The 22,854-nt window shown below is 40.7% G+C and overlaps 1 protein-coding gene across 2 annotated transcripts in view; it reads left to right on the top strand.

Moving 5' to 3' along the window:
- TSPAN4 (tetraspanin 4) overlaps positions 1–22,854 on the top strand; it is a 420,415-nt gene that overhangs the window by 339,648 nt on the left and 57,913 nt on the right. For both annotated transcript variants that reach the window (XM_058826994.1, XM_058826983.1), the window contains one exon: positions 14,020–14,211. In XM_058826994.1, the coding sequence (XP_058682977.1) occupies positions 14,020–14,211 (192 nt within the window). The remainder of the gene's footprint in view (positions 1–14,019; positions 14,212–22,854) is intronic.

Raw genomic sequence — 22,854 nt, 5'->3', positions numbered from 1 at the left:
GTGAGGGAAGCCAAAAGTTTTATTTGTCAAGTCATTTCAGGGGAATGCCCAAAGAGTGTTCTGTATGCTAAGTGTCATGTGCTGTTGTGCCATCAGCAGCGCTGGAGTTTTGGGGGTGTTTTAACTGCTTGTAGGAGCTGGCTTGTTTTGAATGAAAGAGAAATAACCTGACTTTTAATCTATTTATAGTAATACAAAGCAGTAGGATTCCTGCCTGAGTCGGGGTTGTTCTTCTTCAATATGAAAATTGTTGTATTGCCTGAAAGGCTGTGCCGGACTTTTGTACCGACTGGAAGTGTGACGCACTCAGGCCTGTCCCAAATGAGACCATCTCTCAGTGGCAGCAGTGGCTGGGAAGGCACCTCTGCAGAAGGGGGGGGTCTCACTGTGTTGTAAACTGTTTCCTCTTTCCTTCCAAAATGTCTTCTTCTCTGTCTCTTCGAACATGTGAGTTTGTGTAAGCATATAGAACATTCATAATTGTACTCACAAAGCTGTTGGGGAAGATAGCCTGTGCTTTCCTTGGGCTTGGCAAAGCAGGAAGATGTTTTACACAGAAAGCCTGAAGAGAGCTGACCTTGATGTAGCATTGAGCTCACTGAGAACGGTATCATACTTGGAGCACAACTCCTTGGAGGTCCTGACAGAAGTATTTATTTAAGTATTGCTCTAGCTGCTTGCACCAGACATAGCTATTAAAGATTGCAATTGATGATAATTACTCTTTATAAGAACTAGTTTTTATTAGAGAGGGCTAATACAGAGCTCTGATAGTGCCATGAATGTCTTGGTGGCACTTTAGCACTTCCTTGTAATCATTCACACTAATGCTGCCTAACTGAGCAAATCCCATGGCCGTTTTATCCAGATAAAATGGAGAAAATAGATGAGCTTTTCACTGCCCCTGGAAGGCTGACAACAAATCTCAGATTCATTAGACCAAAAAGGAAGCAATTACCCAGACAGCAGCTTGCCAATAGCAACTTTTTCCCTTAAAATAAAGGGGTACAATGACATCATATTTTCATCAGCTCTCCCTGTGCTGCTGCAGTGAAGGGAAGGCAGGTGTTATGTCTGAGAATGCTGCCTTTTCCTCTAGAGCTTTTCTCTAGGGAAGTGTTTCCAATCCCCAGTGTTTTCCCTGGGATTGCAACCCTCTCTGGCTGTGCCATACCAACCCTTGACTTCACTACTGCAATCCTCTTGGTATCCCCTTGCCCCATCAATTATTTCTTTCCCCCTCCATAGGCAAGTTGGAGACCACAGTCATTAAGAAGAGAGCAGACTTGGTTCACTGAACACAGAAAGTCTTCAAATTAGGGATAAATGCACAATTTCTGTAGAATAGCAGAAATTGCTGAGATAGCATATGTCAGGATGAAGGTCAGGGATGGAAAGGGAGTATTCACGCAGATCACTGAGTCTGGAGGGTGGTATAGTTAAGTAGTATAGACTGTTTACTGAGAGGATTTTCCTTCATGTCTTTCTGCTTTATGTTTCCACTTTTGTTAGAGGGCTTTCATTCATCCTGCTATCCTTTCCTCCCTTTTCAACTGTGTACTTTTGATACCTGCCTCTTGTGAAAGAGCATCTTCTTACTGGCCACACCCTTTGAGGGATGAGGGAAAGAGAGGAGGTAGACTGAAAACTGGATGGTTTCTTCCTGTAGTTTTTGTCCTGGCAAATTTGTCCTGCTCTTACTCCATCTTGTGAGAGTGAGAAAGGCCAGGAATAATACTGAAGTGAATGTTTCTTGGGGATTCACTTCATCATCTGAAGATGAGAGCTCTCTGCCCCTTTGATTGTGTTTTGCCTGTGCAATTGTTAATGAATTGGAATGAAGGTGGCTGAAATAATCTTGAGACATTTTCTTCGTACAGAACTGGTTATTTACAATTTGAAATCATTTAGCGTTAAGTGGCTACAGGTCATTAATTGTGAGCAGGTTCTCTACAGCACAGCTGCAGACTCCAAGTGGCTTCATGATGAGTTACTAAATAAGACTTTTCCCTTGATTGACAAATATGTTTTTTAGCTTGAACTTCACTGAGAGATTTGATACTGAGAGTCCCACTGCTGCCTTCCACTTTCCTATCCAGAAAAGCTAATTTTGTAGTTAATGCAACAATATAGTTTTCTATCCAAAATATCTTGTTCTTGTTTGGATAAAATTATGCTTCTCCATGTTTGCCTTCCTTTTTTATCCTGCTCCCATGTCTGTCTGGTTTTATTCTTTTGTCAGACCTGTCCCACCCAGCACAGACACATTCAATCATCTCTGCCCTGAAGCTCATTTATTCTCTTTCCTACTAAATTTGCATGAAATTCCAATGTTTTGTTTCGAGGGACATCCTAGAATTAGTATGCACCCTGGTGTCAGAAGGCCATTCTCTACATTCCCTCCCTCTGCTGAAGGCAGGAACTTTTATAGTTCAAAGCTTTTTATTATTTCACCTGTGGAATTTGAATTGCATTGCACCCTGTGGACATTTCAGCTTTATCAGCTTGACTGTTATTAAGCTGTAATCATTTATCATCATTGGCCGTGATTTTATGTCTAGTGGTTTTTTTAAGCAGGTATTGCAGAACATTTATTGGTAAACTACTGTGAGTGTGCAAAAACTTAAGACATATAATTTATGAAGTCATATTTATGTAGTAGTGCTTTATGGTGGAAGGATGTGCTGAGGAAGTTTTGAGATGACCATTTATTTTTAGATGAGCCAGAAGACTTTGTTTCCATCTCATTTCAGGCCCTGGCACAGAATGATTAAGGATCTGCAAAAACCCATAAGCTTTTTCCCATCTAATGACAAGAATTAGTGTGTAAATAAAACTGACAAACATAAAAATGCAATAAACTACAACTGTTTCATGAATTTATAACCCAAAGGGGCAAAGTAATAAAAAAATCTATAAATTAATGTCAGTCACGCGCCTTTGTTAAGAGCTACTAAGCAATAATACACGTAAGGGGCAGTGAAAGAATGAAAGTGTATATGAATGCTTTCCATTAGCACTGGCTGGGATTTGCTAAACTGAGATAATTTGATTCTTCATGCACTCCGTGTGTATTTGACCATACACAGGGGTTTAATATCTATGAGCTGGCATGTTTTTATAATAAGGAATAAAAAAAGCAATTTGTACTTTTAATTGATAAGGATAGATGAGTTATTTCCAAATTACCTCAGGGGAGATTGTAAAGCTTCACAGCCTGATCTTTGGAAAGAGAATCATCTTTTCTCTCATTTAGGTAACAAGGTGAGGAGGGATTTTTTGCTGTCCATGGTGTTTGTTCTAACTACTGCTCAGAGTAGGTTTCCCATTTGGCCTGGATGCATATTCCAGAATAGGCTGGAGTGAACTTTCAAGATGCCCATTTCCTTCCAATGACAAGTGAAAGAGCATGAGTATGGGCAGGTGAATTTGAGCTGAGATACGAGTTGCCCTGACTTCAGGCATCTGGTTTGCCCTTGTGGTGAGGGGAATTCTGATCACTGCCATTAATGGTGTCCAGGGAGCTATTCAGCTGACCAAAGGCAGGCTTAGACCACGGTAAGCCACGCTGATTTCTGGACACCACTAACAGCATTGGTATCTAAAGTCAGGTGACTTGAATGTCACCTTAGATGTCTAAATGCAGGCAGTATAGACCAGAGGTCAGAAAAAAATATTTGCAGTCTTGTGTTGTATCCTGTAGCATTTGACAGAAGAAGATGGAGTTTAGTCCAGAAAGTTTCAGTTCAGAAGTGTCAGCAGTACTTACATGACCAGAGGCATACTTGGAGGGAGCTCTTAGTGTAAACTCATGGTTTGGACACTCCCAGAGGGAATATTTACACTCATTTTTATGTCATAGTTTCATTTCCTCAGATCCACAAAATATTAAAAACAAAACGTGCAAGCGGGGCAATCTGTGGTCTCTCCTGTCTGTATGTTGCAGTGAAGCTGCTGATCACAGATCTGTTTAATTCGTTTATTCCAAAGGATCTGAAATGCTTCCGTAGCAGATATTCTGTTGGTGATAAGAAAGGACTGTAATGTTTCCTTTGAGGATAACTAGTGCAGAAAAAAAGATCATTTGAGGTGGCACTCATTACTGATGGCATACTGCCCATGCTTGCAAATGGCTTGGGATACAAGTAATTGTGTATAAATAGCCTCAGATGTGCTATTGCATAGCAAAGCCTAATATAAATAAACAATCATTAAAAATTGCTAACATAAAACAAGGGAATAGTCTTTGCTTTCTCTTGTACTCCTACCCAATTAGAATAGCTTTCTTGACAAGGCATTTGAGCTATTGAAGTGAGAGATGCTATTCCAGACGTAACACTGGCTTTGTTACAAGGGACTTCTTACATGGAATTTAGGCAGTTGAGATGGTAGTAAATACTTCGTTTGCTTGTACAAATATTATTAACAATCCATTAAAAACAAGCCATAAAAGATTCAGAATGTGTTTTGCTTAGCTTTCTGACAGAGTTCAGTGAAAGAAGATGAGCTTTGTGATGTGAGGTTATTAGGGTGTGATTATTGCTCACCAGCCCGTTATTGATCAGGGGGTCAATACTGAACATGTCAGAAATCCTTCCTATGGCTGTGTGAGCTGCTTATTGATGGGACTGTTTAAAAAAATCTCCTCATTATAAGCCAGCTGTGTTGTAAAAGTTCAGTCATTTTCCTGTCCCCTTGAAAGAAACCTCAGGAAATGAGATACTGTGTCTAAATCCTACTGCTTCCCAAAACCTTTCTGTCCCTGCTCACCATCAGCTCAGTTCCTGAGCAGGGCTTAAGCTCCTCAAAAAGAGTTGGACAGGCCAGAAATCAGCCTGAGAATCCTGTGCTTTATAGAGAGACACAGTAGTGGGAGGGGGCTTCCTCTGATACAGGATATTTGTCTGTCCTCACGTGTTGTCAGTGCCTGGGCAGAAAGGGCAGGTTTCAGGCACAGTGTGGATGGTGGGACTGAGGAGGGGAGTGCTGCAGCGCTGGTGTTCCCACTGACCCTCACCTCCAGCCCTCAGCTGTGGGGCAGAGAGCACTGTTTGATAGTTACCCTATATGTATATATACATCCTTCCTGACACTCCCCCTGGCTGCTGAGTACACTTCAGAAAGCTGAATGGGAGCAGAGAATGTGGCATAGCTGCATTGCTACCAGATAGTAGAATTGGAGAGGTCCATTGTGCAGACTATGTTTGCAGAGGTCTCCATAAGGAAAATTGGCCATAATCACAGTGGAACAGATCAGCACAATTAGGGAGCTGAGAAAAGATGCTCAAAATCAACCTTGGTATTTAAAAAGAGAGATGTGTTGGGAAATATTTCAATTTTCTTTCACATCCAGGACTGAAACCAGAGGGTTTTTTTGTGGTCTGGCTTAACTTCCAGAACTTAGCTTCTGCCACTGGACATTGCAGGAGATTCTTTGTTCAGGATATTTAATCAAATATTGGTTTTAGAGTGGAGACTTATTTTTTGCAAGCTTTTGTAAGGGAGGGCATTACCTTTAGCTGTTATCTGGTTGGGTTTTTGGGGTTTTTTTTACAATATCAGCAGTTTTTTTAAAATTCACAACTTACTTTGCATTTCAGCTATAGTATCTATGTTCACTGTGGGTGTTTCTATAGCAACTAGTTTTGTGTTACCTACATACCTCTATGGATGGATTAGACATGCAATATAAAATTTTGTTTCATTTTATTTTTCTGCAGATTGTGCTTGTTACAACATGTTTTAAAAACTTTCAAGTAATATGAAATAGAATGACCATTTCTGTCATCTTTGTGTTCTGTAAGGAGCCTGTTTATTTATCTTTGGGTTTTTATGGGACTCATATCACTGTATTTCACTACCTACTACTGCTCTAAACCCATCCAGTACCTCCGGGGAGAGAAAAGCACTGAAGATACTGAATAATTTGGACTTTATCTAATACAGGAAATCTGTGCTAAACCAAAGAACTAAGCTGTGGCCTCTGGAGTGACTGTTTGAGGTTTATTATTCTCAGTTTCTTTCAGCATCTTACCAAATGGTTCAGATAAATTCTCCATCGGCAATCTCCTTTATGAAATCACAGGGTTTGTATTGTAAAACCCCCCAAACCTTACTATTATATTTGCTTCTATTGCTTTCAGTATTTAGTGCTAGGTACGTGACAACAAGTGACTACAATTGCATCTAGAGCTCCAGGTCTGGTCTTTTCCCAGTTTATACTACAAAGTAATTTTAAAAGTTACTTATTGCTGTAGGGATGGAACAGAATGGAAACTCCTGGTCCCACCCACTTTTCTTCCACTGCTGCTTCTTTGTTAAATGATTGTCTTCACTTGATGGATTCTGATTCCAGACCTCATGCATGTATTCCTCATCACAACTGTATCTATTTCATTACAGTAATCCCAGATGGATTTAGAAATTACATTTGAGGAGCAGATGAAAAAGCTTTAACACTTTTGGTTTAGCAGTAATTAAAGCTAGAACCTGGAAGGAGCAGTGGTAGTGTATTCCTCCCTTTTCCTTTCCTAACTCATGCATTTGCTCTGTTTCAGTAAGTTGTCATTAACTCCCTGCTTTCCCCATAACCTTTAATTTGAATTACAGTTTAGGCAAGTTTCCAGACTAGATACTTGTGACACTGATAATTACCACTTCTAATATTCTTTTATTATGTTTAATCTTTTATCAGCAATGCTGCCTTAATAGGTCATTCTCAACTGTTCTATTTCTGCAAGTTCTTACATCCTTGGTGACAGAGCTTTGCAGCACAGGGCAATTCAATGCACTACAAAAGGGCCTAATTAAGGTCGGTGGCAATTAAGTACATTCTTTTATTGCATAGCTGAATAGTGATGCAGTTGAGCACGCATTTAAGTGTTTCAATGAATTTTGAGCCCATGAAGGGAAACCATCACATTTTAGGTTGGAGGTATTAACTCATAAATGTTGCAGCTCTGTTCTTCTGTACCTGTAGTTGGTGGCTAGCTATGATTTGGAGGAGCAAGTGTGTAGGAGAATGCCACTCATAAAACAACAGGGATTACTTGAATGACTCTTTATTCACTTTTCCATTAGTGGAGTGTCAGCATGAGATTCTGTCTTTTGACGTCTTCAATTGTCCCCAAATTTACTTTAGTTGTATGAAACTGCAATTTAGTGGTGGAACTCAACTGAGAAGGAATAATGAATTTCTTGGGGCTTAAGTTCCTGAGGCTCAATCCACACCAGGATAACTGAAAATGCAGCATTTTGAATGTTTCCATTATTGACAGTATGAAAAGGAATGCCATTCTTGCAATGTTCCTTTGCCCATGTAATTTGCAGACAGGACTTCAGAGCTCCTTTTAAGCTTGATAAAATCACTTGGTATTTGTCAGGTTCATGCACTGGGTGGAATATCCTAAATTTTATTTGTAGAAGAGAAGAGTCTAAAGGGAAGGAAAACAACAACATGAGCTATTGATACGTGTTTCTTCTAACCTTTGACAAGACACAGTGGAGTTAGAGGGCAGTGAGGGCATGAATGTTATGCTGACAGGCAGAACACAGGTTAGGATTGTAGCATTCAGCTACCTGTGTAATAATTGCTTGCCTGCAAGCAGGATATCAAGTTCAGGCTCATGGAAGATGGCATGGCACACCTACTTTGAAATTATATTGAGTGCTACACAGTGTGTTGCATTTCTGATAGGACACTGGCTTGTAAAGGAGAGGCAGGCAGGATATTAATTAAGGAGAAAATGTCCCGAAGTGGGGCATTCAGGTTGGATCCTTGGCTGTTGCTGCTCAGGGTGGTGACCCATCAGTCATGGTGTTGACGCCAGCTGAGGATGGAGACCTGCAGCTCTTGGAGGTCTTTGGCTGCTGCTTTTCTACATAATGGCTCATATAGCAACGTGAGATTTTTGTATTCAGAACTAATTTTTAAGGAAAGTGAAAAGGATGGCAGGGCAGGTTGTTCAGCAGGGCCAAACAACTAGTTTCATAGAGCTGTTAAATTTTTACTGCTTATATGTAGAGCTGAAGAGAATGGCATTTGAAATGCTTTGTGCTTTACTCAGTTATGCACTTACCTTTCCCTTTCCCCTTCCTGAGAGAGAAGAGGCTGAATATGATTTGCATTCTGACAGGAAAAGAAATGCAGCATTTGTAGGTCCAATTGATCTGAGGGAGACAAGGATTTTGAATTTGTTTCTAAATTAGATAAATTCATTGAATTAATTGAATTTTATATTGAAATAAGCTATGTATTCATTGATACAAAACCAAGGACATGATACATAGGTAAGGAGAAACAGGGATTTAACTCCTTGATTGGTGTCTATATCTATAAAAAGCAGGCTGAAAGCAGGCTGAAAAAACCTCTGAAAGCAGGCTGATGCCATATCAAGCAAACAAAAAAAAAAAAACAAAAAACAAAACAAATCCAAACTTTTCAAATTAGTGGGAGAAAAGGCTGAAGTAAGGAGAACAAACAGATGCCTACAATGTTTATAAGGTTTCATCTAGCTGAGTACCCGATTTTTGGTCGTGGTTGCTCAGAGATGCTTAGAGAGAATATGAGAAAAAAGGAGGGACAAGCCAGGACATTTTAATTGGCTCCTCCAGTTAGTAGTTTAAGGTCTTCCCCTGCAAGGCTGTAAGTAAAATATCATTTGTAAGAAATGCTGGGATACCTTGCCCTCATTTGATTTGTGTAATCCCTTTTTGAACCTGCATATATTTCAACATCCACAAAACTCCATGGCAATGAATTCCAGAATTTAATTAAATGTTTTGTGGAAAAGTACTTGACTTTATTGGTTTTCAACCTGCAGACCAAATAACCTCTAGCTTTTTTAATCTTAAGGAAAATGAATAACGATCCTCTGTTCACCTTTCCTATCCCATATTGGTATTTAGGGACTGCTGTTATTCCACTTTCTTCACTCCCAGGAGTGTGGTCCCTACTAACTGATCTTTTTTCAAGTGGTTTTTTTTTTCCTAGTTATTTTTAAATTCTTGCTAAAAGGACACGGCTCAGATCATGGCCATTTTGGATGGAGTCTGTGCATATCCTTTAGTTTTACACCACATAGCTCTAGAGCCTCAAACTCTTAAGGTTAAAATGTGCTTCTACCATCCCATATTTATTACATTTCAGCCCTCTGGCTAGTGAAAGAGATGGAGCTTGTGACACACTGAGGTGACACTCCTGGTTCACATCTCATGAGCTCTACCAGAGTTGATCCATGTGAGGGGACACCACCTGCAGTTGCAGTTGTGCTGTACACTGGCAGTCAGTGGTGGTGGCGTTGTGTGGATGGATGGCTGCAAGGGCCAGTGGCCATGAACTGCCTGCTGGGAGGTGTTTTCCACAAGTGACCAGTGTGTTTGAAGGTGTTTTCCAGAAGTGGCCCCTCCCTCCTGGACAGAGGGCAGCTGCAAGGACAGGTCATTCATGGGGGTTTATGTGGAGCGCTGCAGCCTCTGCTCTCACATCCATGCCCCTGCTTCTCCATATAAGATTCTTGATTCATTTGGTCCTGTCAGTATTCATATGTATTCCATTTCCACCCCCTCAATGGGTCTAGCTGAAAGCAGCAGTAATTTAAATGTGCCTAATATTACAAGAACATTTACAGGATAATGTTCACATCACTACTGTTGATATTTAGATGCTGTTTTTTTTCATTGTATGCTTTAACTCCATACTTTGCAGGGGAAGCATATCCATGCAAGTGGGATTGAGAGAGCCCTTCTAGTTTAAATGTGTAGAGACTGGGAGAGAAGAGTCCTGCAAGGGAGTTAGTTTAACTGCAGAACAACTGGTCATATCTTCCACTTGGATTCTCTTATCAGTGTATTTCTTAACACATAAGAATTTTTCTTTTTTTTTTTTTTTTTTTTGGCTAAAAGAGGAAGTGTGATGAGTAGATTCTAATCAGATACAATATGAGAAATCTCAATTAGATGCATTTTCTGTGTAATAAAACCAATAAAAAACTTAAGACGCCAGCACCATTATCATGAACAATGAGTCAATTTCTCCTGCAGTATTTTAAGTGTGTAGCTGTAACTTCAGAATAATTTTCTCCACAAACAAGCATATATCCAGGGCTGTTTGGGATTACTTTGATTATCACACTGTAAGATCAATTCTAAATGTAGGCACTGAAGCCTGAATAATTTATTTTCTAGCCCATTAGAACAATTTGGAGGATCTAATTCCATAGGCAGCTTTTTTTGCCAAGAGAGCAAGTGCACGTGTCTTTGCATCTCTTGGGGAAGAAGAGACAGATAATCTCTGCTTTTAGAGTAAGACACCTGCTGTACTGCTTGACTCTGCTCTATAAATGCCTGTGAGCAATTTGTCTTGAGCAGAATATTCTGCTATTTCCACAGTCTATTGCAGAGCCCAGGGATTGCAAAGAACCCACTGCTTGTGTCCTTTCCTCACAGTTTTGCAGCTCAGGCACAGATGCACCAAACAGCCCGTTCAAGATTTACACTGGGGTCTTTCCTGGAGCAAACACCTGACTCAAATAACCTGTGTCTTTGGGCTGTGACAGTATTCCTTCTGGTGTCCCACTGTTTTGACCTCAGAATAAAAGACTTTGCAAAACAACATGCAACATTTATTGGGGAAAAAAAAAAAAAGAGAACTGCATTTTGTTTCAGGTTTTACCATGAGCTACCTTGCTTGCAAGAGAGTGGATTATCATGAAAAATTAGGCAAATAATGTGTTAAACTTTTCACAAGGGAATTTGAAAAAAATCCTATTGCCAGTAGCCTGGCATCTTTGAAGTGGACTCTTTTCTTTTTTTTAATGTAAAGTCAACTCTGTGCTCACCAAATGGAGTTAAAACAGACTGTCATTTGGCTGCCAATAGATCAGATTCAAGCTGTAGACTTCTCTCTAATCACTTGGTCTTAACAATTTCTCTTTTAACCATGACAGCATCACTGTTTGTGCAGAAGCCCCCAAATTGTCAAAAGTAGCCCTGTTAATGGTTTTGATTTTGTTTAATTTCATCAGCAAGCCCAGAAAATTGTCAAAAACTTATCATTTCCTCACTATGCTTCTGACAGTCTTTGACACAAGAAAAAGGGCTGGGGGTTGGGGATGGGGGTAAAGAGAGAAGAAGTGGAGGAGAGGGATAATAAATAACTAAACATCATAAATAACTATTTAAAATTAACCATGCCTTAGATACCAAGAGGAGGAAGTAAAAACAGAAAAACAGCATAGAACCAGCTACAATTTTGTTCTCTTGGCTCTGATCCAGGGTAAGTAAATGTGATGTCTCTAATCCCTGGGTCTCAGACTGGGAATTACATTGCAGGTCAGTTCAGAATGGAGGGCAGAGGGGATGAGGACCACACTTTTTGACTGTTCTGGAATAGAAAATATTTGGCTGTTGTTGGAAAGGCTCCTGTGGCTGTCTTGGTGGGTCTGGGTTCTTTAAACATTTTCTTAATCAGGTGTTTCAGTGGTAAAAGGTCACTGGATGGAGACTTGCAGGTGTGCTTTGCTCCTTGGGGAAAAAGGGGGCTTTAAAGAGGAGTTTATTCTAGAGCTAAGGACAGCCTCTGTTTCCTGGGTGTGCCTGGTGTGACAGCTTAGTAAATTTTTTGGGGACCATGAGTAGATATTCTGGTGTGAGCTGAACTAAAGTGGAGTTGTCTTCAGTAATGTGTGCTGGCATTATGAAATCCAGTTTGAGCCAGGTGATTTAATGTTCAAAGGATTCCTTTGTGCATTTCAAGTTTGGTCAATCAATCTAAGGAAGTGCTGTGCATTATCTCTTCAAAAATAGGAATATAATGAGATGTTGGAGAGCACAGTATCTCTGAATCAAGGGCAGTAGTGAGATACTCCTGCTGAACAACTGACCTGAAATACTCGTCCCTGATCTTAATGGCTACAGCCCTAGTCATGGTATTTTGCATGAATTTTGTCCTGGTTTTCTGACATTTCATGCCACTGGTGAATTTCCAGTTTTTGCAAACAAGAATGGCTTTGGAGTCAGAAGATGCTGAATTCAAACAGTCAGGCAACAATGTCTCAAGCATTAAGAACTGTGCATCATAAAGAATTTAGTGGATGATGGGGGAGCAGGCAAAGCATCCTCAGTGAGACCCACCTCCTGTAATACGAGTGGTGATTGTAGGTGTTGGTACCACTCAAAGCAGCGTAGCAGCATGGGGAGTATGAAAGGTGATGAAATAAGCTGCCTCTTATTGGTGCTGTTGAGTTGCTTCAGAACAAAGAACTGGAGGTAAGAGCTAAATGTATTGCAAGGTCATCATAATGCTGCTCTTGGGCATCTGCCGTCATTAGGCTTAATTGGGCTGTTTGAGCAGCCTCCCTGTGCCTGCAGCTCTGAGGCTGATCTTGAGGCAAACATCCACCAAGCTGAAGAGGCAGAAGGGCACTTCTGCTTTTCATCCCATTCCTTGGCCAGTTTAGTGCTATTCCTGACTGTATTTCAGCACTCTGACCAGTTTGGTTTTAGCTTAGGTGTTTGTGACATTTCCTTTCAATTCTGTTCTGTTCAGTAGACCTTCAGAGTTTTATTTCTTCTTTAGGGAATTTTTTTCCTATATGATTCCACTTTTTTTCCTTGAGCCATGATGATAGCTTTTCTTTATATCCCTTCCCTTAGCCTAAATGATTTTCTGTGGGTTACCTTCTCTAAGTATTCTTCCCCCTCCTCTCCCTTGGTTATCCTTTAATCCTTTTAATGATGTTAATGATCATGCTCTGTAAGTGGGAATAGATGGGAGGTATTTCCAGTGTATATGGTCAGGGCATGGACTGTCCCTCCAAGGCACTTGTAAGAGGGTACTTGGGAAAGGCTGAATTTCAAAAAGGTTGATGTGGAATGCCTGGAATATGCAAAGACCCCCTAAATGAGGCGATTTGAGTCCCTGTGTCTTGGAGTTTGCGTTCTCTCAGTGGAGACACACAGGTTGGTGCAGCTGAGGTACGCTGTAGTGAGGTACATTTTGATTCCTTAGCTCTGAATAAAACAGACTGGTTTGCAGCTGGGATGAGGAATGATGCCCTAAAACACAGCTGCCTTTATTGTCCATTATTTGGGGAGGAATTCAGTAGCATTAAGAGGCAGCCTTAGTAATTAGTGTAAGAAATTGCTTTGGCTTTTGTGTTTCTCCTGTGTTTCATTTCTGAGGTTTAGCTCTGCCCCAGGATTAGCTCTATCTTTTTCCTTCCCTGGTTCATGAGCTGCCTTATGTTCATCCTCTTTATGCAGGTATTTAGTGGATATGCTCCTGCATATGTCTGGCTTACTACTCTATGAACACAATTTCTTTCCAAGCCTTTAATTGATTTGGATAATAAAGCACAATTATAAACTCAATAAAAATTGGTTATTTTAAAGGGAGAGCAGGAAAGAAAGAAACCTAAGTGATGCTGTGCTTTGTGACTAGATAATAATGCAAAATCCCATTTGCCTTACACTCTAAATGCTCTCTTGCTTCCAGGAGAGGCTTGACCTTAGACAGGAACTAACTAAGAAGTATGAGGTGTCCTGCCAGGTGGATGCTCTGGCAAGGTTTGTTTATGGTGTGTGTCAGGGATGAGAGACAGTGTATTGGGATGGGAAGAATGGGGAATTGAAAATGCTTCAGCCATTCTGGGCAGTTCTCTAAGGTACCTAAATAGGACAGGGATTTTTTTCAATCCCTTCAAGAGCTGACCCTTTGGGAATTTATCCTTTACTCAGTGTCTGCTTTTTATCAGAGAGCAAAAGATTTGGTATCTGAGGTCGTGTCTTGGATTTAGGAAATCTCTGACTTTTTGTGTGTTGAATCTTGCTGATGACTTCTCTTTAAAATTTTTATTTTTTTTCTCTTTGTCCTTTGTTTTTCCTACTGAAAGTGTCACAGGGAGAGATAATTTTTAGGTGTGACTGCTGGTTTGCTCCACTGCCATATTGACATGGTTTCATATCTGGGGTTGCTTGGATACAATAACTGAGTTTCTTTGTTTCTCTTTGTTTTCCCAGTTGGGAGGCTGTGGAATCCTTGGTGTAGGCATCTGGCTGGCTGTTACCCAAGGGAACTTTGCCACCCTCTCCTCTTCTTTCCCATCCCTGTCAGCTGCCAACCTACTGATCGTCACAGGGACGTTTGTCATGATCATTGGCTTCGTGGGCTGCATAGGTGCCATCAAAGAAAACAAGTGCCTCCTGCTGAGTGTGAGTATTGAGCTGCTGCAGTGTTTGCTGTCTTGTGATGCTGGTGCTATTGCAATGCATGCTGCAGTGACCTGTATCTCAACAGAAGTTGCCCACTTGACACATGAGACATGAGTCGTGTGTGAAACAGGCTTTGATAATCGCTCCAAGGAGCTTCCAGGTCATTCCTGACCGTGCTGTCCATGGAGGATGAGACCTGCAGGAAGGGAATTAGTGGTGGTGTAGGCTTCCTTGAACTCTGCAGAGAAGAGGAATAGTTTTGTGAAGACATCTTTTGTAGTGTATCTTTAAATTATTTTTCATTCAGCTTTGACAGCAATCCATTCCAAATGTTTGCCCTGGTGGGACTGATTATCTGAAGTCTTGGGCAGAAACAACAATGCAGGCAGGAAATAGGTTGATTCTGAAGTGGTTGATTCTGGTTTAAATTGAAAATAAGAACCTTCAGGTTTGACAATGCTAGTTTTTCCAACCGTTAACTCTCTAAAAGCTGAGATGTCAGGATGCAAGAGTGCCAGCATAAAGAGACTGCTGTGAAATCAAAGATTAATACGTTGCCAGCTGTCCATGATTTCACAGAAGCTTGAACCACATCCCTGGTGTATTTTATCATAATGCAGTTTGATGCCACTCAGAGGTGAAATTTAGGAGCAGTGAATACCTGCTGTAGTTGGTGTTAGTGTGTATTTTGCATTCTGTTCAGCTGAGGATCAGGAAGTAAAGTGAACTTGCTGCTCAAGTCTAGGACTTCACCATGGGGTTTGGCAAACCTCAGAGTGAAGAGGACCTGTGGTTCAGCTGGTCATCTGGTTATGCCTCTGTAAAAAAGCTGTTTCTTACTGTGCTTCACATACTAATTTTTTTCCCTGGGAACTACAGAATGAGTTAAGGCACACAAACCCCCAAATCTCTTAAGTGACTGAGATTCCAGCCTCAATAGAGGACTCTTTCCAGGTCCTTGCATTAATCAGTTGTTTCTGCTGATTTTTAGGCAGTCAGAACTAGTCAGTCTAGGCTAGTAAAGGCGATGTATGTGGCTTGAAACTAAAATGAACAATATAAATGGAAATTAAGGCAGTTATGTGAGTGAAAATCTAAACTGGGAAGGCTGCAGTCAGAATCTGAAGCTGAAAATCCTTGACATTTTTAACAGTCCTATAAATACACACTTTGTGGAGGAAGTGTGTGCCCAGACAGTTGTAATGGATTACAGCTTCAATGCCAATACAGCAGGAGCCCATAGGGTGCAAAGTCTAATGGTATAGTTTATATGTGCAAAATTAATCACCTACTTTGTACTTTCCTGAAGGCCTAGCCCAGGTGACAGCTGTGAGCAGTGCCTGCTTGTGTGTCAGGATCAGGTCAGGATCTGGCAGTCAGTCCTCAGTATTGGAAGTGTTTAAGGCTTTTATCTCTTGTGGTTCTTTGTCCCTCATCTGTCCTTTTGGCAAGGGCAGACTCCCTTGTTCAGCCATCATTGCCCAGGTAGGGTGAATACACTCAGCCACCCCCAGCTGGGCATCCATGGGAGATACAAATGCTTGCAAATGCCGCTCCTCCTGACACACTGTGCTCAGTGTCCCTCACTGCATGACATAAGGGCTGTACTTGATGGATCGAGCTAAGTAATGCAAAGGAATCCTAATTCATTTAGGAATTCTCTGCACAGGAGAATGGGGAAGCTTGATCTGATTTGGTACCCACATTTCACTCTGTCTGCCTGACCTTACCTTTCTGTACTGTAGCTATGTAGTGTGGCCTCTATTTTATTCAATTTTCTTCAAAATTGAGTTATGTTAGAGCTGATTATAGCTACTTTAATTCTGAATAAGCCCAACTGTAGAGGGTTGAAATACAGTTTCATTAGTCCACATTGAATTCAGTTTTTATTTGGTTTAGAGTAACTTTTCATATTGCATTGCATTGGTACTTTCTCACTGTCAGTAAATACCAGTGAGATTTTTGAGCTCTTCTGAGTTAATTTTGTTGTGCCTGTGTCTTTGGAAGAGAAATGGATAGTGGTAGCAGCTCCTGTTTCTGGGAGCAAAGCCTTATCATGCAGGTTTGTCCTTGGTCTTTCTTTCCCCAGACTGCTGGTTCTATTTGACCTGTGTTTGAAATAATGTTTTCAAGTTTAAGGCTGGGCAATTTGGTTTTGGGCAGCTCCCATTTTTATAGGTAAACACAGATAGCAAAACAAATGCTTGAATTAAAGAAATTTCTGAATATCAAACCAGGGCTGCTCTTAGGGTGTGTGGTTGCTACATCCCTTCATCCTTTTCTTATCCCACAGGTGTTCTCAACAAATGTGTTCTGCCACAATGAAAATTATCTCTTTCCAGAACATCTTTGGGTTTTTTAAACATCCCTGAAAATGCCCTGTCTGCTTTTTTAAGAGGTTTGTTTTGTTGCAGCTGGCTTGTGATAGGATTTACCATCTAAATTGTAAGGGGAAAGCTCCCAAGTGTTCCCAGCCTTGTGTGTCTGTGACACACACACAGTGTTTAACAATTGCTCCCGGATCAAGTCCTTACACTCCTTTCAACATCTCCCTGGCCTCCACTGAACATCTGGCCTTGGTCCTGATAGTAGTTAAGGTTGCTTTTGTATCTGAATTTATGTCTCCAGAAGGCATTGCCACAAATATGACAGCCACTCATGGAGTAAGTTGTCTAGCTCATGTGTGATGTAGCTGCCATATCCTCCTGTGAATCATTTGCTTTAAATAACTTTTTGTAATGTTGTATTCCATTTGGAAATAGGAGCTTTGAAAGTAGAAATGGATAAACTGAAGTTTGTTTGCAAACAGGTGTTGAAGAGGGGAAGATGGAGGCTATTTGGTTGTATTGCACTAGTACCTGGATAATGCATTTGGGTAATTCACCCTCACTTCCTGGTATTTGTTGAGGCCCAGAACTAGAATCCCAGAATGGTTTGGGTTGGAAAGGACCTTAACTATCGTCTAATTCCAACTCCCCTGGCATAAGCAGGGACACCTTTCACTAGACCAGGTTTACTCAGAGCACTAAACAAACTTAGGGAACTGGGATAGGCAGGAGTTAGAAAAGGTCTGCAGGCAGTTGTAACAGATTTGTGGTGAGCTTAAAAGCATGGAAAAGGTTATTAATGGCAATGCAAAGAAAAGGAAAGCAAGAAGTAGAAGCTAGAATGTTGTATATTTATATCTTGCATGTTTCAGCAGTCTGCATACAATAATCTGATGAAGTGAGGCTCAGAGTGGACAAAAAAAAAAAATAAAAAATAGAAATTGGAATAAACCAAGCTGGGGGAATACCTAGGGATGTTATCATCATGGTGGGTTGCCAGCTACTTATGTTACATCATACATATGTGAGATCAGACATCGCTCCATTGAGCAAAACATTGCTGTATCTCTGAGTGAGCAGCAGTTTTCACTGACCTCCCCTTCTCTTTGGCTCCACACAGTGTGACAGAAAGCCTGGAACATTAAGTATGACCGTAGACACTACTAAAGATGATGTGAATGCTCTGCCTGTATTCCTGTTGCAACCCACTCTGTAAATCACATCCTTAAGATCTCTTTGAAGAGATTTGTGGTATTTTAAGCCCACAGACTACATGGTCATGTCTGGTTTAACCAAGATCAATTTGGACCTCAGCTCACTCATATCTCCCATAGGCACCTCATCCTCATGTGAGGTTGTTGGGAGTCTGATCTGCAAGGACTGGAAAGACAAATCTCCCGTGCAACAGGAGCACTTCTTGCTCTGCTTCCTAAAAGCAGAAGAAAGAGGAAAGGAAGCCTGTGGCAGTTACTTAGCAGAGGGGTGTGCTGCTGTTACTGGGGTGGGCAGGAAGGAAGGAAGGAGGTATTTGGAGGAAGACATTGGAGATTCTGCAGGAGACATGGAGCACTGTGGGGATCCTGAAATGAACTGGGGGAAAGCAGGACTAGCTCAGCCCACCTGCACTGGAGGAGCAGAAGTTTATGTGATGGTAGACAGTATGTTTGTGGAAGGTCTTGCCTTAGGAATAGTGCTACTGTTTGATGATGTGACAGGGGATGAGGTTTCCCAAGGAGTTTGTTGAAGTGAATGAAAAGTGAGCAGTATCAGAGAGACATTTCAGCCCATTTACATTTCATACACTAAGATGCAGAGCAGATGAGACTCTCATCATGTATCTTTGTGTTCTGCACATATGACATTTGTATTGGGTTGTAAGTGCACACCTGTAAGCTCTTTGGTATTAGGCTGCTGTGGTGTTAGGTGTGAATGCTAGTAATTACTTACCTCTGGCATTTCCTAATGACTTTTGAAAGAAGGGAGAACAGACCAAGTGTTTTGAGAAGTAGAGGACAAATGGGGAAAGGAGATTGAAAGCAGAAGTAAAGTTCCATTTGTAAATGAGATTTTTAGCTATGTGCAGTAGTCAGGAGGATCCACATTAAGTCTCTGAATTGAGAGTTTAGATAGTCTAAAGCTTCACAGATGTACTGACTTGAAAGGAATTACCTGGTGTCCACTGCAGATACTCTTTACTCAGTAGCAGTGTAAAGTCAGGAAAATGTAAAGTCAGTCCTTAATCTCTTAAGAAACAGGCCCATTCCTATTTTTCTGCATTCAGAGGAACGGAATAACATGAAAATCTAAAAGTTTAAAGAAAAAAATAAAAGGAAATCTCAACCATTCTATGCATACTGCAAAAATATATGGATGGGGTGAATTTTACAGCTGTCATTCTAAGATGTCAGTGAACAAAGAACGAGTGTTTGCACTGATTCCTTTTTGCTCCAGCTACAATGTGAAAGAAGATAAACTTTTCCATTATTAGATTTCCCTAGGGAAATCAAAGCAACAGGCATTCTTGAGATAAGTATGCAACCTGGTATATATAATCTTACATCTGAATATAGATGCAAATTGATGAATGAAGTAGGCAAACAGTGCTTTCCTGCTTCAGTAAGACTTGTTTAACATTTCTGCAAGTAGTGTTGCTCAAGACTGTATGACTGAGGTCTCTCTGCTACAAGCTCAGCTGTAGTTAGAAAACAGCAGCTTTGTTCTGATGGGTTGGGTCAGTGTCCTGAACCAGTGACAGAGATAATACATGAGGAGTGTGACTCAAAAAGGTTAATTTATGGACTTCCATTGATGTTTTTTCATAGGTCCTGCATTGCTGGATCATGTAGTTATACTGCAAATCTGTGTGGGTTATCTTGATACAGAATTAGGAATCCATCTTCACTTTGTAATTGCAATATACTTCTGCTGTTCATCAGAGCTGTTAGTCATATCCATCATCTTTGTGAATTTTAACAAAATGTTTGGTTTGTGTGCTCTTAACTCCACTGCACTGGGTGTGCTTTCCCACTGAGCGCAGGTCTCTGCAGGAGCTGGGGCACCACTTTGCCACTCAAACACAATCACTTGTGCTGGCTTGATCATAGTGCTGACTTTGGGCAGGTGCTGTATGTACACCTGAACAGACCATTTCTCTATGCTAAAGAGATTTATGCCTGATTAAGTACTTCAGTGCTCAAATGTTGACCCAGCTGATTCTTAAGGGTCTGTGTAAACATTATCTTTTAGGTTAATTGCTTAAGATCTATGTTTGAGGAGCTAAATTGCCTGAATTCTCTGCCTTTTGTACATGTTTAGCAGATACCTATATCTGTATGCTTGCCCTGAGAAAGGTCATTCATTATCCCATGGATAGTTCAGCTTAAAAATCTTATCTCCAGATGTTAAATCACGATGGGTTACATAATTTATTACCTGTATTACAGTATCCCCTGCAGGCAGCCCATGAGGATGCTCATTCTGTATAAAACTCCTGGTTAGCAGAGGTACCTGACCAGTAGAGCTTACTGTCTAATTAGATAAGACAAATGGAAAATATTATTATCCTCGTTAGACAGGGAGCTGCAGCAAAGTGAAACTAAGTGCCTTGCGTAGGTTGCACTGGGAGATGGTGAGAGAGCCATGAAGCAAACCCAAATTGTCTTAAATCTCAACTCAGTGCCTTCATCATCTTTCTGTGGTTCTGTCTGAACATATCTAGCAATCCTGTGCTTCAGTGACCTTTAAAAAGCACTTAGTCCATGTTTCCATTATAGTAATGACAATCCTGATTTATTTTATCATATGTATTTTGTCCAAATGAAAAATAAATATCCCAAAGCAAAATTATTTCTCAGTTTTTTGTTTTGTTGAAAATTATAATTGGCAGACTTAGCTGTTTTCCATGGGCAACACTGTAGGCTGTCCCAGCTGAGCTGATCAGCCTAATTGCAAGATTGCCTTCAGATAAATGTGAAACAGAACATTTAGAGAAGCTTCTGGAAAGGATCCGTGAACATGGTTTAGTGCATATGTTTTTGCAAATAGGGGTTTACTTTTGGTCCAGGAAAGCATAGGAATACTGGTGAAAAACAGTATGGGGCCCTATGTGAAGGAAAGATTTCAATCTCTATATGGTTGTTACAGCACACCTGTATAGATACCACATTTCCAGACACTTGAAACGTAAATAATAATCCGTATCCTAGAGGGAAATAAGATTCATAGGCAGTTCTTTATTTCACCCTCAGATTTTGTGGCACCTTTTTTTTTTTTTTTTTCCCTCCAATGATTTGATACCAAGAACACATTCTTCTGCTCTGGTTGGGATGCAGCATGGCCAATAATCCAGCCCAAAGAGGCAGAGGATGAGGGGATCCTTCTCCACACATTACTTAAAAAAGAATAAATTAGAAAGGGGAAAGGGGTGAAAAGACAAAATGTGGTTCCTCTCTAATTATCCAAAGCCAGCTGCCTTCTTATAGAGCACCAAGGCTGGATATGTTCCATCGCAGGATTAACAGAATTTTGTTAATTAACAAAATTTCTTAGAAACACCTACTTCTCCTTATTCTGATATGTCCTGATCTGTGGATAACTCTGGCTTTATTGTAGAAAAGCTGAAACAATGATTAATGAGAAAGGGAAGGAAAGTAATCATTAACAGGCAGTTCTGTGTGTTCAGTTTAATTTAAATTATAAGTTTGTGTTAATAAGCAAGTAGTTCATCACAGCTGCTGGAATGAATAAAATCAGAATTAAAACTTGATATCAGGTCAGGACCAGCTGTGGAATACACTGATGCCATATACATATCTGTGTGACTATACAGATATCAAAAGATTCTCATTTATGGAATAGTCCAAGGGGAAAATGAGTGCCCATGGTGTTTTGTACTGTGCTGTTGAGAGTTTTCTAAACTCCAGCCAGCTCATCTGTAAGTGAAACAGCCATAATAAAAATAAGGAAAGAGTTAATGAGTAGGAAGAAAAGGAAACTAAAAAACCCTACTGTTTTCAATAGTATCACTGGATCCAGAGAGCTGACAGTTGAAACTTCATTGGTGATGGGGAATTTATTTCAAAGCAACTAAATGGAAAGAAAAAGCCTGTAAATTACTTTATCTCAGTAATTTAATGCTACAGATCAAGCAGTCTATTCTGATTCCAGTTTAGCACGTGAGCTGGTGTTTTAGAGATCAGACTAGCAAAATCAGGAAAAGGCTGGCTGCAGCCACAGCAGCAAGCAATGCAGAGACCAGACAGATGCCATACATACAGCCTGACAGCATTATACATGATGTATATCACTTCTGTGTAGTGCTGTGCTCCATGTGAAATTCCACCTTGCTGCCTGCTTGGACTGTAAGGACTGACCACCGTTCTCCCCTAATTTGGTTGTCTGTATTATGAAGGATCTACTCCTCTTGGTGTTCCAGTTTTCAGTTTCTTCCACTTGACTGGCACTGAAACTCGTGAGGGGATGGAACCTCTCTGAGTCCTCCCCTTCCTCCCTTCTTTTCTTCAGCTCTGGGAGCACTTAATCAAAGGATCTGGGAACTGAGGAGAGAAATAATGAAGTTTCCTTCCCTCCTTGTTTTAGCCTTGACTCTAGGGTCAGTGTGTAGGAAGGGCTTACCTCATAGGGTGTATTTAATTTTCTGATACAGACTGATGCAATACCACTAATGCCTGATGTACTCTGAGTTACAGAATCACACAATATTGAATTGGAAGGGACCCATAAGAATCACTGAGTCGTACTACCTTCTCCTTGCAGGACTACCTAACTAAACTAAACCATACAACTAAGAGTGTCATCCACAAACTCCTTGAACTCTGACCAGCTTGGAGCCCCTCTTCCCTGGAGAGCCTGTTAGGTCAAGGAAGAACATTTTCCGAATGTCCCCATTTCTTTTTGTAGATCCAAGACACTGTAAGAAGTGAATTAGATGTGAATTAGATGGCCATCATACAGTGTGGCAGCACCACCAGGGGAGCTGTACTAATTTAGATCAGCTGAAGGTTTAATCTCTTTGTCTCAATGGCTTTGAGTGTTTGAGTTCCTAACTCCTTGATGGTTAAAGTCTATTAGCAATATCAGCTTCTCTGACAGTCTGTGCAGGCTCAGGTTCTCCTGACACTACAAAGTGTCCCTTCTCCCATCTTATGTCTCAGCATTCAGCCTACTCTCATGTGCCAGAGGTTCTACAAAAGAAGCCTGGCTCTGAGCCATTTCCAGATCCAGACCTAGGATCACCTGCAAGAGCTGAAAGACAACAGAATTACTCCCATTTTGAAAGTAAATGACAGATAACCTG

This window comes from Poecile atricapillus, chromosome 1, assembly GCF_030490865.1.
Source record: "Poecile atricapillus isolate bPoeAtr1 chromosome 1, bPoeAtr1.hap1, whole genome shotgun sequence".
NCBI lineage: Eukaryota > Metazoa > Chordata > Aves > Passeriformes > Paridae > Poecile > Poecile atricapillus.
Note: the sequence above shows the minus strand (reverse complement) of the source record. Positions and strands in the feature narration are given on the sequence as shown.